At 39.8% G+C, this 18,226-nt stretch overlaps 1 protein-coding gene across 2 annotated transcripts in view; it reads left to right on the top strand.

Moving 5' to 3' along the window:
• Positions 1-18,226, top strand: part of col14a1a (collagen, type XIV, alpha 1a) — a 124,045-nt gene that overhangs the window by 13,436 nt on the left and 92,383 nt on the right. For both annotated transcript variants that reach the window (XM_071469378.1, XM_071469377.1), the window contains exons 4-5: positions 3,354-3,497; positions 4,187-4,282. In XM_071469378.1, coding sequence (XP_071325479.1) covers positions 3,354-3,497; positions 4,187-4,282 — 240 coding nt within the window. The remainder of the gene's footprint in view (positions 1-3,353; positions 3,498-4,186; positions 4,283-18,226) is intronic.

The following is an 18,226-nucleotide window of genomic DNA, read 5'->3' on the forward strand; positions in this document are numbered from 1 at the left end:
GGTCCCCTGTCAATTTTTTCCTCCACTATCAGCTTGTATCCCTGTAGACAATGTAGCCCAAGTCTTATTGCATCAAAAATTGTTTAACTTTAGCTTGTGTTTTTCTTTCCAGTGGCTTTATTTTGTGTATTTTATGACAGTGCATGAATTAAGCTAAAATAAGCACTTATTCAAAGACTGTTCAATAGCCTGCCAACAATTCTGAAATTCAGATCATGTGGGTTATGTCTGTGTGTACTTACATATTTGTGTGTTAGCTATGAGTGCCAGATGTCTATATTTACTCTTTTAAATCTTAGTGGAGATGAAGCCAAACCAAGCAGAAAAAAGTCCCGTTTTTACTGTATGCAACTGCAATGTATTTGTTACATGTTGCTGCAACTAATTGGTTGCATAATAGTTGGTTTCAAGTACTGGAAACCAGTTGTGATGTCTGAGGTTTAAAAGAGACAGTAGAACTTACAGCAGCAGTAGGCCTGCCGGGAAAGGTACATAACTGTGCAACTCTACCACTTTAGACAGATGACGCACATTAATGTTGTTTTGCAAAGTCTGTGTCTGGAATTGTTGGACATGAGCGTACAAGTTAGCTCATCATAATAAGACATTTTAACCATGCACACCGATGTATCAATCAACTTTTTTACATATAACATTTTTAAACAGGTTTTATTTTGCCCTATCATCTGGCATAGAAACGGTAGACAGCCAGTCAGAATAACAAGTTGCCCTGACACCAGGGGTAAGGGGCCACTGGGTGATTCAGTTATACTTGTTAAATTTATGCTACAAACAGCTACAAACTATTAATAATGGATGGATCCACAAAATGTAAAAATCTCTCCAGCTGCATAACATCATTGGCGCTGGGACCTCAGGTAACAAACGTGTGGTGCTATTTAAAGGTGCCATATGTAAGTTTTTGCAATCGCTACATTGCTAACATTAGAGTTAACAGCTAACAGCAAATCCATTTAGTCTAGACTAACTGGCTGTTTTGGTAAATGCACGCCTGGTTAACTGACCCACAAAAATAGGAGTAGCAATAGGCAACAGGTGCTTTGAGGGCCATTCATGGCTGCCAATGCTACCTGTAAACAGTTGCTAAACATTGCTAATGCTACAGTTTAAGTGGGTCCCTAGGATCACTGTATGCTTCATAAGGGCAGAGCTGATGTCATATCAAAGTCTGACCCTGAAAATTTGCAAAGACTGAGGAGTGAAACCTGATATCTGAGGGTCGAGGAGGTCTCAGGACACAAGGTGGACTGTGAGTAGGATTTTGGAGGTTGACAGGTAGACAGTTTTTTTTATATCATTATGCTTTCTCTGTGAATAACTCTACTATATTTATTCTATAAATCATCAGACGCTGGTGAAGTCACATTGTGTTCCTTTGTTTGTGGCTGTGTGTTCTTTCTGATGGGTATACCAGGCCTGTTTTGCATTAGTGATGAAGCATTCTTGTTATGCAGGATGCCATGAAATTCCTGCCAACCTTTTATATTTATTCTGGTATAAAATGATTCTGACTACAGCTCTGAAAACAAGTAAAGGATCAGTTATTTGCTATAATCTTCCAAAATCTGCTTAATTAAACTTAATATGGGGAGATGATGGTTTTAATGAGTTTTCCACAAATGAGTCATCCTGCATGCAAGCAGTTTGGATATCATGGAAATAAATGTGATCAGCATTTATGTTGTTTTAACTTCAGTTCTTGGCCACAGGAACGCAAATTTCTAAGACTTTCAACTACTTTAAAGGAATAGTTCAACATTACTTGAACACTTATCTGTTTTCTTGCCAAGAGATGAAAAGATCAACAACTCTCCTGTTGCCAGGAGTCGATTATCTTAGCTTAGCATAAATACTGGAAGCAAGGGGAAAAAGATTGACTGGCTCTGTCCAAAGTATAAAAAATAAGCCTATAATCTTAAATTCATGAAATAAAAGGGAATTTTGCATATTAGATTTGTTAGTTTAATCTGCAAACCAAAATGTAAAACTGACACTTTATGGCTTTACAGGGAATTACTTGCTGTAACAATTAAATTTTTTTTAAATAAACAGAGATACATCGTTCTAATTTTTGATCTTCCCAGGTGCTGGTATGAGTATTTTTTAACTCCAGGCAGAGACAGGCTACAGTAGCTGTTTCCCCTTTGTTTCAAGTTTTTGTGCTAAGCTATGTTAACGAGTTGGCTGTAGCTTTATATTTAGCACACGGATGTGAGGGTGGTATTGATGTTTTCATTGAAGTCCTGGCAAGAAAGTGAATTATTGTATTTCCCAGAAGTTTGAACTATTCCTCTTAATGCCTCACACCTCACATGAGGAGTCCTTCAACACTTTCAGCCTGAGACAGAAATGAGAGACCAAACCGGGTAATTGCAGGTGAACTCTTTGATCACTTACTGGTGTTACCTAATAAATCCATCTCAGGGAAAGGACTGCGAAGATAGGTTTACACGAGAGTGTTTAGCTAAGACATGCATTCTCAGTGACTGCAGCAGTTGTCATATGGTGACCAAGTGAACGTCTGTCCTTCAACTTCAGTCCTGATATTTGACAGTGGTTTGGTGGACCTGCACAGATTGAGGTTCCAGTTTGTGGCGTGAGCAATGATCCCTGCATTTACCCCACCTGACCTGCCGTCCCCTTCAGTGGGATTTATCTCCCTCTCCTGAAAGTGTTGTTAGTCATCACCCTGCAGGGACAGGGACACGAGCTGAGGAAGCACATATGCACCTTATTGATGTCCGGTCAGAATTACAATGGAGTGACAATGTGACTTGTTGGCCTGATAGGGATTAACTGTTGAGAGAAGGAGACAAACACAAACACACACATGCATGTGCTGCTTCGTAAGCATCAATAATTTATTTCAGGGACAAATTGTATTTTCCTGGCCCTGAAACCTAAAACCAACTCGAACCTTTATTCTTTTTCCAAGCTTCCTCCAGTAGCCCCAGAAAGAAAAAATAAATAAATAAATAAATAAAATCAGCAAGTTAGAACTCACAACATGACTTAATTTTGGAGTTTTTCACACAAACTACACAGTATGCTTCTCACAAAGACAGAAATACAGGAACATGCACAAACAAAGAAATCCACTAAAGAATAAAATACTTCGACCTTGAGCCCGATGTTTTCCTGCCTTGGTAATGGAGAATGATAATCAGCTCTTCTGCTGAATTAACTTCATATTGGCTCGGTCATGAGAATACTAATATTTTGCCAGATATAGCAACAAGAAAAGGAAAACATGGCACAAAATATCCAAAATAAGATAATAAGTCTAACCTTTGACCTCCTGCTTCTTCCTCTTCTTCTTCTCTCTCTGTCAGGTGGTCAGCAGAGGGAGATCATAGTGTCTAAATCTGACACAAAGGTGTTGATAACAGACTACAACCCCTCGAAAGACTACACTGTCAATGTCATCGCTGTAAGCGGCAGCGAGCAGAGCAGACCACTTCAGGGCAGACACAAAGGTTGATTCATGCATTTTATTGTTTGTTTCTGTTCTGTTCTATTGCTGTATAGTATTGTGTTGCTCCCACATACTATACTATACTATGCTCTACTGTACCATACTCTTCCTCTCTATTCAGCAATGTTATGCCCTGCATTACTCTACTCATCAATTTTACTTGACACTACACTACTATACTATTCTCTCAAATCTTTTCTGCCTTCTTCTTGTGTCCTCTCCTCCCTTTCCTCTCTAATAAACTTTGTTCTGATATGCTGTGGTGTACTCCTCTGTCTTGTTTCCTCCCCTCTCAACTCTTCTTGCTTCCTATCTTTTCTTTTTTCTCCTCTCCTCCTATCCTGTCCTTTCCTTTCCTTCCCTTTCCTTTCCTTTATTTCTTCTCCCCATTCTCCTCTTATTTCCTTCCTCTCCTCTCACTTCCTCTCCTCTTTTCTTCTCTCCTCTGCGCTCAGCTTTGTTCTGATGCGCTTTATTCTACTTTTTTTTTTTTTTACCATATTCTTCTCTATTTATCACCATTCTCTCCATGTTCTGCTCTAGTGTAATGAGTTTTCTGAGTGTCTACTGTGTACGTACTGTATGCGCTTTTCTTATTAAAATATGTAGACCCAGACAGCAAAGACAGCACCTGCTTTTTATTGTATGGGATTCTGCTAACATGTCATTGATCTGTTCTGTCTGCTGTAGCTGAAAGAGGTAAGAGTGACGGAGGAGACAAGACTGAGCCCCAGAGGCTGACTGATTCAGCTGTACCTCCGGAGGATGCCAACGAGATCTCTGGAGGTAGGACACATGCATACAAACACTATTGCCAGGAGAGGAGGTCATACAGGAATCCTGTGCTCACACAAACGTATAAATAAAGTAAATTGCGCTGAGTATTACTGTGCTTAAAGAGTCCTCCCGTCAGTTGCCATAGTGATGTTTGGAGGTAGGAAAAAGAGCCGCTGGTGTTGTGTCTAACACCAACTCCATAGATCAGAAAGCCAAAGATCAGAGTCTGTTGACCGTCCATGTCCGGTTTGATCTGACTGTGAAGTGTTTCCCTCATGCAGAGTTTGTGTGCAACTGGTTGACAGCAAAATTCACCTTTGAAAGCAAAACCTAGACAGACGTGGTCGACTTGCCCACCAGAGTAAAGATGCCAAAACGATCTATACCTCACTGGTGAATCATTCCCAGCGGTGCTTTGTGGAAACTCTTCAGCATACTCAATGCTGAGTGATATTAGGTGACTGTGACTACCTTTAGACGATTAGTGACTCAAACTGATTGCTTGTGTCTGCGTGTCTGCCTGTTAATTTGACAAGAACGTCTGGCTCTCTGTCTGTTTGTCTGTTATGAAACCAAGATGTTATTTTATTTGGCAGCATTCATGTCCTCATATTTAAATGTCTAACATTTCGACTTCTATGAAATGTGAGAGAAGAAAGGAATGTATTCATTTTCTTGACTTAGAGTGTGCTTGCATAGAGTGGGGAACTGTGAGTTCAGTGGGGGAAATCTTCGACTGTGATCATTTGTTAAATGGTTTTGTGTGTGTGCTTATGTCTGTGTGTGTGTGTGTGTGTGTGTGTGTGTGTGTGTGTGTGTGTGTGTGTGTGTGTGTGTGTGTGTGTGTAAGACAAAGATGGAGCTGGTAATTTTCCGACTCAGACATGATCGACTTGTGGCTGAATTTGAGACACTGTAATTGCTGCTGATGTGTGAATGTGATCGTTTTTACAAGTTTCAAATGTCACTTTCTGTGACATTTTTACCATATCTGTATCCTAATGTGTACACAAAGACAGAATCTCATTACTCAGTGGTGGGAATCTTATTATTTAAGTACACTGGCTTTAGGCTGGGTTATTATTTGGTCTTTGGGTACTAAAAGAATGTGGGGAGCTCAGAAATATTCAGGAAGTTACAACTATCGAGTCTGCTTTAAATAAGTCCAGCGTCCACTGCATATTACATGTCTTAATTTTTATCGACTACAACCTATATATATTATTTACAATATAATTTTACTCTGTAATGCTCTATGTGCATCTCAAAGTTGCTGATGGAGCAAGAGAGGGACACACATACACACACACTTACACACACACACACACACACACACACACACACACACAGGAAGAACATCACTGAGCAATTAGCCATATTATAAAGCTTCTTTATAGACACTTCTGTGAATCTGTGAATGCATAATAAATTGGCTCTTAGGAGGAGATGAAAAGGCATCAATAGTAAATCAAAGCGAATGTCAGAGTGAGGGCAGTCTGTGGTTACAATTAAAGTGCCCTTTCACAACTGTGCTGTCAGTATGCACTATGAATCCTTACAAAAAGTATTGAAACACAATGAAAAACTGAAATTGAAACTTTTATGAATAAGTGAAATAAGGCCTGTAGTTTTACAAGAAGTGGGAATATCAGCAGATTTGTTTTCAGCTTCCTCTGACAGATCTTGTGGTTCTTGTGGCAATTAAAATCAGGTCGTGCAGTAAAATCTCAGCATCATAAACTGCTCCTCTGACTTTTATTTTTGTGTTTTCAAAAAACAAATTTACTTTTGATTTGTGCTTTCTTCAACCATAGAGAACAACATGATGTGTTAGAGCAGAATTGAGGCTGTTATTGTTTCTGTAAAATCCACAGCTGTGCCTCTGCTCCAGCACATCTGGTTACATACATATCAAAAATCTTTTATGTGAGCTCATGCAGTGAACCTGCCCAGAGTGCACTTTATCACAAAATAGAAACTTAAACTACAACCGAACCCAGACTGTAACTTGATAAAAGTAAAACCTAATGAAAGACTGTTAAACTAAGGTAATGACTTCCTCACTCACCCCCACACACAGACACACACACACACACACACACAGGTTTAGATCTTTGATGTTCTTCTTCTTTGTCTCTCCTTTGCTCTCCTCCTCCATTCCTTCCTGTCAGTAGGTAGATTTATAAAGCTGGATTTCCTTCAGTCTGCTGTTATCAGAGCCACTCACCATTCACTGCGGCAGACGTGACCTTGATTGGTGTTCTGCCTCGTACCTGTTGGGGATTATAATAATATCCTGCTGTGCTTCAATAGAATCTGTGACTGTGCTGTGTGTGTGTGTGTGTGTGTGTGTGTGTTTGTGTGTGTTTGTGTGTGTGTGTATGTGTGTGTGTATGTTTGTGTGTGTGTGTATATTTGTGTGTGTGTGTCTGTGTCTGTGTTAGTCCCTGTGTGTGCAGCTTTGTGTACTGTAGTGAGGATGATAATGTCTCACACTGGATCAATAGAAGGTGCTCTTTTGTGTTGTACTGTAACATGTGACTGCTTCTCTCTCCCCCCTCTTTATCATGCTCTGTGTGTATTTATTCTCTACAGTGATAATAATAATGTCCCACGGTGCTCCAAAGAGATGGTGTTGTATGAAGTCTCCCTCTGTGTGTGTGTGTCTGTGTGTCTGTCTGTGTGTGTCTGTGTGTGTCTGTGTGTGTCTGTGTATTAGCACTGCTAACCTAGTCCATCACTGCTTTGTTCCAGAGTAGTAATCAGCTCGCTTTTATGTCAGGGTGGATTGTTTACAAAACCTTTCATTAACAGCTGGCTCATACTCTCATCCCTTCTCTGATGTATGTGTGTGTGTGTGTGTGTGTGAGAGGCAGACATCAGAAAAAGTCAGCTGTCTTTTTGCACTCCAGCCAGCTACCATTTATATATTCTCTTCTTCTCTCGAGCAGTTTTAATGTAATGACTAATTAGCTTGGATGGATTATAAATAAAAGATTATATTAAAAACTGCAATAATATGAATTTCCCTGCATGAAGTACTTTCAGTATTCTTTTTGCATATCACCTTGGTTAGCCAAGGTCAAAAAACTGCAGGAAATTCAGAGAGGGAAAGAATCCTGGCAAGTGTGTGTGTGTGTCTACATGTGTGCATGGGTGTTTCTGAGCACATAAGTGAGGTGGATTAAAGTAGAGGGGAGAGGGCCATTATCCAAAGGAAGCATCAGGAAACTTCCTCCGCTCTCAGTAAAATAACTACCTTAGCCACCCACTTTTGTTCTAAAGATAATCTACAAATTACTTAACCGTATCTTGCAGAGCATAAACACAAACTGCTCTGAACTAAGTACAGTCTCTCCGTTCCAAGGGCTTCAGATGAAACAAATTTTCAGTCTACTCTTCGGGTGTCATTAACTGAGACTGGCTCTGAGAAAACAGGAAAGGTTTGAAGGGATATTTTGTCTTGGTTTGTAGTTTGGAGTCTGTCCAGATTTCCCATATTGATGTCAGTCATTTGCAGTTCTGCACCCTAAAAGTCAATGATTCGAATCATCGGTCAGGAACTCCAGAGTCAAAACTCTGTTGGGGGAGACGACTGAAGCATTTTTTTTTATAGCCCCTAAATCAATCAGTAATTTCTGCACCGGATTCAGCTGCTCACTGCTGGAAGATGTGGAGAGAATTCCTTCTCTCCTTGAATCTCAGTTTCTCAGTTGAAGTGTCTGACTTTTTTTTTTTTTTGCTGTGTCATTGTCTGCAGAGAAAAGCAGGATAAAATACCTTTGCATGATGCTACAATGATTGAAAGACTTAGACTACTGTTCAGGATAGAAGTTACACTGAAATTGTAAAAGACAAAAGCTGCATTCTGATCTGAAAGAGCTTCCAGGACATCTCTATAGTTATTGTATGGTAGTATAGCAAATTTACAGCTGAATCAAATCATCTTTGAAATTTCCAATTGAGCCATAGTCATTTGCTGTGGTTAAATAAGGCGATATATCACTCTGTCAGAAGTTATGGTCTCATGTACTCCTTTTTAATGAGTAACATCAGTAACATCAGAGAAGCATAATTACTGTGAAACACATACGCTATATCCTCCAGTAATTACTGTGAATACACAGGACACCTACTGTTTCCTTTTACAAGTGATAATTGAAAACTCAAATACAGTAACATGTGGAGTGTTTTTCTTTACAGTGTTCAAATGGAAGAGACAAACACACACACACACACACACACACACACACAGTTGGTAAATCATAAAGCCATGGAGACAGATTCAGTGAGAACATATCAATTTCCTTTATTTTCACTTATATTATTCTGTATATTCACTTTCTGTGAACCATTTCTTGTTGATGAGTCTAGTCTTTCAAGATCTGGCTGTAGAGCTATAGGACAGAACGACCACAACTCATCGACGGTAACTGGTCTCATTTCTCTTCCATCCACCTCATCCCTGATAAGAAAACAAACAAACTTTAGATTCACATTTATCTTAGAAATATTCATTTCTTTACTACTTTACTTTGCTTCTAGACATTGTTGTAAATCTGCTTGTGATAATATTAGGACACATTGAATCTAAACTGTATAAAAGGCAGGTACAACAAAGACAGACAGACAGACAAAAAAAAACCCAAAACATTTTCAGGCCCCTGTCAGCTGAAATGCCAGGCAAAGTATTTCATAGCTTTACTTGCCATTTGTTTCTGTCAGTTTTATCTCTGCCAACAAAAAACTCTCTCTGCGCTACTTAATCAACTGGCTGCAATAAAAAATGGCAGCTTCAGTGCTTGACATTAATGCTTAATTCTCACAGTCCAAAGTATCAAAACATCAACGCACTCTTTCCACTCTGGACTGAGACAATGAGACAGAGGCAAATACCGTGTAATGTTTTTACGCACTGGGACCAAATGACATCAGTTCAGGAGGTTGCCATCTTTGTTCATGGTTAATTGTCGACAGAAATCTCTTTCAGCAGCTTCTCATGTAAAGGAAACCATGTTCTTATCATAGTTTCATTTGATATCTATATATGATTATTTCAGGTGGTTTGTACAGATTGGTACTGCCGCTCTAGGGATGTCTGTTGGTAGATGGGCTCGCCCCCTTGGTTCAGGTTTAAATATCTCAAATAAATTTATGATGGATTACCATATAATTTTGTACAGATATTCATGGTTCCCAGAGGATGAAGCTACTGACTTTGGTGAACCAGATCAGGACCTTTCCTCTAGCACCACCACAAAGTTGACATTTTAACTTTTAAGTGAAAAATCTGAGCAGCTCTTGGACTATTGTCATGAAATTTGTTACAGATATCCATGATGCCCTCAGGATAAATCTCTCTCGCTCTGCTGATCTCCTCGCCAGAAAAGCTCGAACACTGGTCATGTTTTCCTGACAAGTGACCTGTTGTGGCCGTGCAAGTGATAACTTTGTTTCTAATAGACTGTGAGAAGCAAAGGTTTGTGTTGGTTCCTTTAACCATGATCATAATTGTTCCTGAGCCTTAAGTGTGTCCCTAACACAAGTGGCCCAGCAGCCCAAAAACACTCATTTGAAGCATTTTTGTAACAGGCATATGGAGGGCAAAAGCAATATTTAGCAAATTATTTTTACCCTACACATAAAAATTTAAAACTCATTTATGCATGTTCCATTATCTACTATATTAAGAGTTAGCTGTTGTTGCTGGTTTCATCCACGATTCATTCAAAACAAAGTCAGTGAGGGATTCTGCAGCCAGTAACAATAAATATCTGTGTTTCGCTTATCAAAGCAAGAACAAATCCATTAGTCGTCCCCTGTGCAAAACAGTAATATATTTTCATTGGAAATTGGCCCTAAACAATGTTTCCTCAAAAATAAAAGCCATTATTTGGACAGCTGCGCAATATTAAATCAGAGGACATCTGTGTGTGTGCGTGTGCTGTAGGTGTGTCGATGACTGTATTTGTTACAAATGTGGGTCAGTAGCCTCCAGTAGTAAAACAGATGGTTGTCGCCCTGTAGACCATAAAGATCTAACAGATACTGTAACCCAACACTGGTTTTTGCAAGTCCAAGCTTAATGCTGCATTCTTGAATGGACCACTGAGGTAAAAAAAAATAGTTTGTAGTAACAGTGAATTCCAGTGGAACAGCCAAATATTTTTAAACAAACTGTATTTCAACATATTTTAACAATTACACTTTGTTTTGAACATTCTTGTATTTGCCCTTCACTCAAATCAAAATAGCAGATATCAATAAAAAGGTACTGAAAACATTTAAGGACTCTTCAGTTACTACCTTTGATGTCAATACCAGTCTGCTGGTTCACTGAATAATAATTGGTTGACTTGCTTTGTTTTAGCTTTCATACATCGAGCAATCAGAGCGCACGCACACACACAAGTGGAGATCACTGAGCAATACAGGACAACAGCCTCTGCCTTCCTCCATGCTTTGGTGCCACTTTCAATACATATTACCTAATAAGATGTGAGTGGAGTGCTGCCTCCCCCAGTCCCTGACTGGAGCTTAAAACCAGCACACACACAGGCAGACACACAGAGACTGAACTCAAGGGACAGACGTAGTTAAAGTTGAACTGGAGGCCAATGAGATTCTGTTGACATTCGCCACTCTGATAGTGAAAGACTATCCATCACATCTGCAGAGGGTAACAAATACACACCTGGAGTGTGGGGTCACTGTATTTATAGCCAACTTTAATTCCTAACATTATCATTTATTTCAGCTCTGGCGCTCCCTAGCTAGGTGTGTGAGCGTGTATGTGTGTGTTCATCTCCCTGAATTTATCACCTTGTTAATTCCCAGCTTTAACATTAATTTATTCTAAATCTCTCCATCTCTGTGGGCCTCTGTGCCTGTGTGCTATGTGTGCGTATCTGCATGAGTGCCTGTGTGTCTTGCTTTATTTATTGCCTTATTAGGCTCCAGAATTAGCAGTTATAGACTCCCTCCGTCTTTGTGCATTTTGGCCCACATTTAATTTAATTCTTAGTCTTCACCAATCAGTCAGTGTGATGCTCAGTGGCTACACAATATGTCAAAGGCTTGTGGCCAAAGAGATGTGTCACTAGGCTGACAAATAGCTGGACAGACTGAGTGAGGAGGCCAAAACCGATACCACAAGTGAAAGGAAACAAATACAGTGAATACATGCAGCGCAGTCAGCTGACTGGTGAGTTATCAGTTCCTCTGAATGCCTCTTAACATGACATCAGTTCTTTCCATTTGAGAGCAAACAAAGCCAGACATGTATGTTATGTTTAAAAGCATGAAAGGCTCCAAGAAAGTTAAAATTAATTTGTTGGAGACCTGATTTGCAGATGATGTAAAAATGCACAGTTTGAATATGAACTGGTCTGCAGCGTGAAGGGCAAAGTAAGGATAGCATTTAAAGAGAAACTATTAAAATAAACTGAAAAAAAAAGTGAGGTGACAAAGAGCGATCTCAGGTAAATGTCCTCCAGAAATGTACACTTCGTCTCCATTTGTCTCGTCTCACTAAACACTTTTTCCATCATCGCAAGCTGCATTTTACTTTTTGTTTTGGGCAATTGCCAACTACTGAATTATTCCTGTTGAGAGGAAGTAAAGAAATATCATCCTCACACACGTTTGATGTGTGTTCAGAGACTTGGGAGCAGATCAGCCATTGCTCACTTAGACAAGTGTGTGTGTGTGTGTGTGTGTGTGTGCGTGTGTGTGTGTGTGTGTGTGTGTGTGTGTGGTCGCTGTGGTAGCCAGACTTCTGTCCTTGTCCTCGATTAAGAGCGGGAGTTCATGGCTGAGTTGAGCTAATTGTATGACAGTGGCTAACCAGTTCATGTGTGTGTGGATGAGCTAATGGCATTTCGGTCATTAGTGACAAGGACTCCTTAAGTGCAGAGGTCAATTAGAATAATTAGCGTCCACTTCCTCCCTGATTTGCCCCTGCCATAGTTTCTGTTCCCTCTTCATGGTCACAAGGACAAGTTCTGCCACTTTGACTGTAATATTCTGCGTCTGTGGTATGAGCTATGCTTTTGTAGCTGTACCCCGTTTTCTGCATAAAAAAGTCCACTGCAGGTGTAGTTTATCCAGTAGAGTAGTTGAAAATGTGTTTGGAAGGAGGCAAAGGGCACTGTGCATGCAGCAGCATATACAGTACCTGCAACGGATTAAGGTTATTGTAGAAGAACCTGCTCGTAGAAATGCAAAACAGAGCAATTTGGTAATTTTACATTTAGAGCCAAAACAGACCTTGAACAACTTTCTGTTTTTCATAAGTTTTCTGTCCTGCTGTTTATTCACTGTACTTGTGTTTTTTAGCTCTGCACTGCCTCTTTCTTTATATGACACATTTATTGCTCTTTGCCTCCTTCATCCCGTCTTTATGCTCAGTTCCCCTCTTTTTATCTCTCAACTTTGCTTTACTGCCTGACCTGATCTGACCTTTTCTTACCATCCACTCCTTCTTGTTCTCCTTTCTGCTCTCCTGCCTCTTGTGATCCCCTGGGTTGAAGCTTTGTGGTTGACAAAGTGCATCAGACCATGAACTTTATTTTGAAATGACACCAGATGTTTTCTTAGGATGGCAAAATTAACTACATCCCTCTATTTTGAAGCGAGGCTTATTCTTTACTTAGAGGCTTCTGGTTAAAAAAAATGAAATTTTATCATTTGTGGAATATGGCTAAATCATAGCTCTGCTTTGCATCAATTATCATGATTTTCCAGTGGCTCATAATAAGTAGTTTAGTTGCAGTAAGTCCTCTTTACACAGTTTCCTGGCTTATTTATGCTTATAGTTACCTTCCCTTGAGATGATGAATGTATACATCTGTCAAACAAATAGTAGCTTGTGTTTGACTAAGACCAACTAAAAGATGGAAACAGAGGAGTGGAGAGATAGATGGTAGGCTGGCATACAAAATCTCTAGAATTAATAATTAAGCCAGTATTGTATTAAATAGTGACACAAATCGCAAAGTTCAAGAGCCACACCCATCTCTTTAGTTCTTACCATGTGTGCATGGAGCTAAAAAATAACCAGATATGATAAGAAGGGCTCAGCTTTTGAAATAGAAACTCACACAGTTCAACAAGTGTATGTGTGTGTGTGTGTGCGTGTGTGTGTGTGCGTGTGTGTGTGTGTGTACCAGACAGAGATTAGACGAAGACAAACAGAAAGAAAAGAGCAAGGCAAGGCAAACAGAGACAAGTAGAGATGGAGAAACACGCAGAAAGGTAGAGAGGCCATGTGTTGCTCTGAGCTTACATACAGAGTTTGTTCTGTGACAATGTGTATGTGTTCAGTGAAGCGGCCTACAACAAGACAGTGGATTAAAGAGCAGGAGGCCAAGCAAGGAAAGGTCTCTGGTGGAACGACACAAACTGTCTGACAACAGCTGTCGGATTGCACCTTAAAACGCGCTGGATCACACCTACACACACATATAAACTGTCTCTCACTCTCACTCACTCACACACACACACAGGCACACACACTCACGCACTGTGGGCCAACAGGACTCACAGATGAATATGAATGTTTGCTCCTGGCTGAGTTTGTCTGAGTTGCTCTGAGGGCCACTGAGCAAACGCCAGGCGTATCAATCTGCTGCCTGTCTCTTGATTGAATAAACAAGCCAATAAAACAAAGGGAATTTAGTTTTTGAGCTTGTGTGCACCGCCAGTTTTTTTTTTGCGGAGACACAACCTGGCAAGCTAAAACAGCTCTGTAGGTTGATGCTGATTCTAAGACTTAGGAATGAAACTGTGACATTGACATGGTCGCTAGTTGTTGTTGTTTTTTTTTTTTTTTTTATCTTGCAGTGTACAGCAGTCAGATATTTGCTTTACTGGCTGTTTTTTTCTTTCATGAAATTATTTCCAATTTAAGAGCCAATAAACAAATAACAGTTTTTATGTAGGTTATGCTCATGTCATACAATTGTAGATCTTTTTGGTCCATGTTGACTTAATGGTTGAGCATTTAAGTTCATTCTTGGGTTCAATCAAACAGCACCAGAAAGACAGTCTCACCTGTCACAATCTCAAGGTCGATTAAGTAGCTAATTTGGAGTTTTGGACGTGACGTGATCTCTGTCAGCAGTTATGACAAGTTAATTATAATCCTCCGAACTTAACGTGACATGAGGTAATGCTTTTAAAAGACAACTCAAAGGACACAAGTTATTTTGACATGTCACCGTAGGAAAAGCACAGGTGTACTGCAAATATTAAAATTAATTCCATTTAGTTGCTTCAGTTTCAAGGTCCTGGTATTGTTCATGTTGGCTCACTGTCACACTGTCGCGTCTCACTGGGACACTTCAGTCATCATTAACCTTATTAATCTTATTAATGACGCTTGTGCTTTTCCTACTATGACAAGTTTATATGTCTGCTGTGTTCTGAAATTCATCTTCGACTAAATGTTCTGTACATCTATTAGAAGTACATTATTTTCTAGGAGATGAGACTAGTGGAGTTTTGATATAAAATTATGAGAAGTGTCGTCCCTTCTTTGGCACATGTGGTTAAACAGATGCACACTAAGTTATGATATGGAAAACTGGCCATCAGGGTCAGTTTTTCACTTGGCTTCATTGTGGCTGTCTCTTTAAATGTGATCCACATTTTCATCTCAGTTTGGTAGAGCACTTAGCAAGCACACCTACACATGAGCAGATGGGGTGGAAAAGAACAGACAGTATTGATTTAAAGTGGACATTTTCTCTACAATATACAGGAAAATTGCCTATATTGAAACATTAGGTTCGACACGATAAACAGCAGGCAGGAAAAATGGATCTTATTACTATTCATCCTGAAAGGATATATTGAGAAAACTTCTAACAGGGGTGACCATAAAAGAGGCAGTTCACCTACTCCATGGAGTCATTTCCTTTTTCATCATTTCACTGAAGTTTGTATTTAATTCTGAGCAGGGTAATATATCAAAATCAAACATATCAACTTATATTAAACTCTTTGGGAATAAGTGTCCAATTATTTTTGTAACAAATTAGCCTCATGTCGGAGGTGAAGTGCTCCTCTGAAAGCAAGTTCACCCAGGAAATCAGACTTTGGGTTGAGAGAATAACGGAAATGTGCTCATTGTCGCCACTTCTATCCATCTATCTGCATGCCTGTCACTGTCTTAAATGTTACTTCCAGACAGTGTAACACAATCACACTTAACTTAACTAGGGAAAGACTGAAATGACAGCACAGTCTGTCTGATCCTTGGCTAAATAGAGGTCAGCAATAAATCAAAGCCGGCTGGGAAGAACCACTGTTAATGAGAGTGGAGAGAGACAAAGAAGCAAGGAGGGAGAGGGTGGAAAAGTTTTCTAAACTAGATAAGTGTGTGTGTGTGTGTGTGTGTGTGTATTTAAATATGTGTTGCTTGAGTCTCTGTATGTATTTGTTTGTATACTGTGCAGACATTACTCTCACAAATATGTCCACGTGTTTGAGTGTGTGTTATGTCCTGGCAATAGGAGATTAGAGAGCAATCTGCTTTTCTTTAATTACACTGCTCTGCTTTGTGGATAACATGTAGCCTATATGTGTTTGTGTTAAACCTCTACTGCTGCTTATATTATTGTACTTGTCTATATCATCTCTCTCTCTTTTCAGTGCTATGCCCTGTCTTTGTCACTGCCTGTCTGTCTACAAGTTGCAGCCAACAGTGGCTACCATTGTTGCAGTCCCATTTTTAATACCCCCCGTTTCTCCACTCCCACACAAGTTAATTCAATTGTGCGGGAGCCACATACTTTTTTCCCACAGCTCTACAGACTGTACCGTGGGCAGTGAGTTGTAAAATGCGGTGGCTCACTCTCATGGACACCAGGTTTATGGTCTGTCTAATCACGCACTCGCATGCCAATGGCTGGTGTCTGTCCAGTTATGTGCTTGAATGTAAATAGGTTCAGTAATGGCAGCGCCTTTTTCTAATCATGTGCTTCTATTAGAATAAGGTTCAAATATAGTTCAGCCAACCTCATGGTTTGCAATCAGTGAATACAGACACATATACACAAATCTGTAAATTCGGCTAGAGGACATAACAGTTTTGAGTAATACTGGGTGTGTACAGTACTGGTCTGACATAAGGCTGGATGGTTTTGTGCTTTTCCAGTGTGTCCTATTAAAATTACAGCACTAATTTCAGTACCATTCATATTGATAGATTGGCCAGGCTTTTGCTTAGAGAATCTGTTCTACAGTCCCTACATGTACTAGAGTTCATTGTGTGGGAAGTTTTCAGTAGGTTTTTTGAGGAGATTTTGATATGTGAAAGATGTAAATAATAGAATGAAAAATGGCTGAACTCTATTTAATTGCTTCGGTTATAGGGTCCTGGTATAGTTAATGCTGAGTCACTGTGATATGACTGCTGTGAAGGAGCTTTGCATGTTGAACATTTAACATCTGCTGAGATTGAGAATGGGTGTGTTTACCAGGTTGTAAATATAAAATCCTTATTATGTCTGCAGTCGAAACCAAGTGTATTTGCTTAGATCTGAATATTTGTAGAAAGACTATTGCATGTTTGGTTCCAAAAAAACAAAACAAAAAAAAAGACTGCATTTTGGTGTTTGCCAAACAGCTGTTGAAAATAATGAACACACTTGCCATGCTACTGTCTGTCACTAGCTACCAATGACTGTACTTAACCCAGCCCCCTCCATGTTAGCGGATGGCACATGGACCAAACTAAAAGTACACTTCTAACTAATTTTTTCCAAAGATGGTTCCTGTCATTTTATGTTGTTCTAATCACACTGATTATGTTCAGTTGGCTAAATGAAGCCTAACAAAGTTTCCAACAACTTGAAACACGTTTCAAACATGAAAACATTGTTTAGTTTAGTTTCCATGGTGAAAGCCACTGCAACTTGGTAAGTGAGTAAAGCTCAAATACTTGGTTCCTGTCATGTTCACCAAGACGTCATTTTGCTTGAGTGAAACGTGGGTTTCGGCTCCAATAGCTGGCTGAGCTGCAACACGCTATCCTGCACAGAAAAGAAAACTAGCCAAGCTCTAGAGCAGAACAGAAGCAGTACTCCTGCCATCCATGACTTTAGGAAATGTCAGTGGCTGGTGGAACTAAAAAGGCTGCTGCAGTAAATGTAATACCATTGCAGAGATTTGGGAGATTATTCAGGTACAGATATGTCAACCCAAAACTAATACAGTATGTGGAAAAAAGTCTTTAACTCTTGCCTTTATCCTAACATCAAATCTGACCTAACTGTGACACCTCCACTATTAAAGGGCCTGTTAAGAAATTAGGGGCTGTGAATATGTCTCCACTTAATAGGATTTTCCTATTTTTTTCTGTCCACAAATGTACATTTGGTCCCCATATGAATAGAAAATACACCCACACACACATTATAGTAGAGACTGACATGTCTTATGCTCTGTCATGGCAGTTTGTTTTACTTAGTGGAGTGTTTAAGACAGATTTTGGTGCCAAACAAAGCCTGTCTCTTATTAGTTAACCACAGAGATGGACGGAGTGAGATAGAGGAGTGGAGAAAGGCAGAGAGGAATAGGGGTAATTGCAGACTTGGACAAAGCAAAGACTTGGCACTACAGAGTCTGTCAATATATCAGCGGTTTTTCATCAAACCCAAATTCAGCATTTTGCCTTCTCACCATCTTTCTTTCTTCCTGCTTTGCTTTTTTTCTCTTCCCCCCCTTTCACACTTTCTCTCTTTCTCATGTGGGCACACAGATACTTTTCCCCCACTGTTCCACAGTAGCTGCACTTTGACCTGCAGCAAATGCTTTAAGAAGGAAGAGAAAAGGGGGGGGGGGGGGGGGGGTAGAGAAGAGGAGGAGAAGAAGAAAGGCAGATGGGACTTATGAGGAGCAGAGGGACCTTTGACCAGCCTGCTGTTGTCTAGCAGTCAGGCAGAGAGC

The sequence above is a fragment of the Trachinotus anak genome, unplaced genomic scaffold (assembly GCF_046630095.1).
Source record: "Trachinotus anak isolate AG129_WGS33_773 ecotype Australia unplaced genomic scaffold, CSIRO_AGI_Tana_v1 ptg000032l, whole genome shotgun sequence".
Classification (NCBI taxonomy): Eukaryota; Metazoa; Chordata; class Actinopteri; order Carangiformes; family Carangidae; genus Trachinotus; species Trachinotus anak.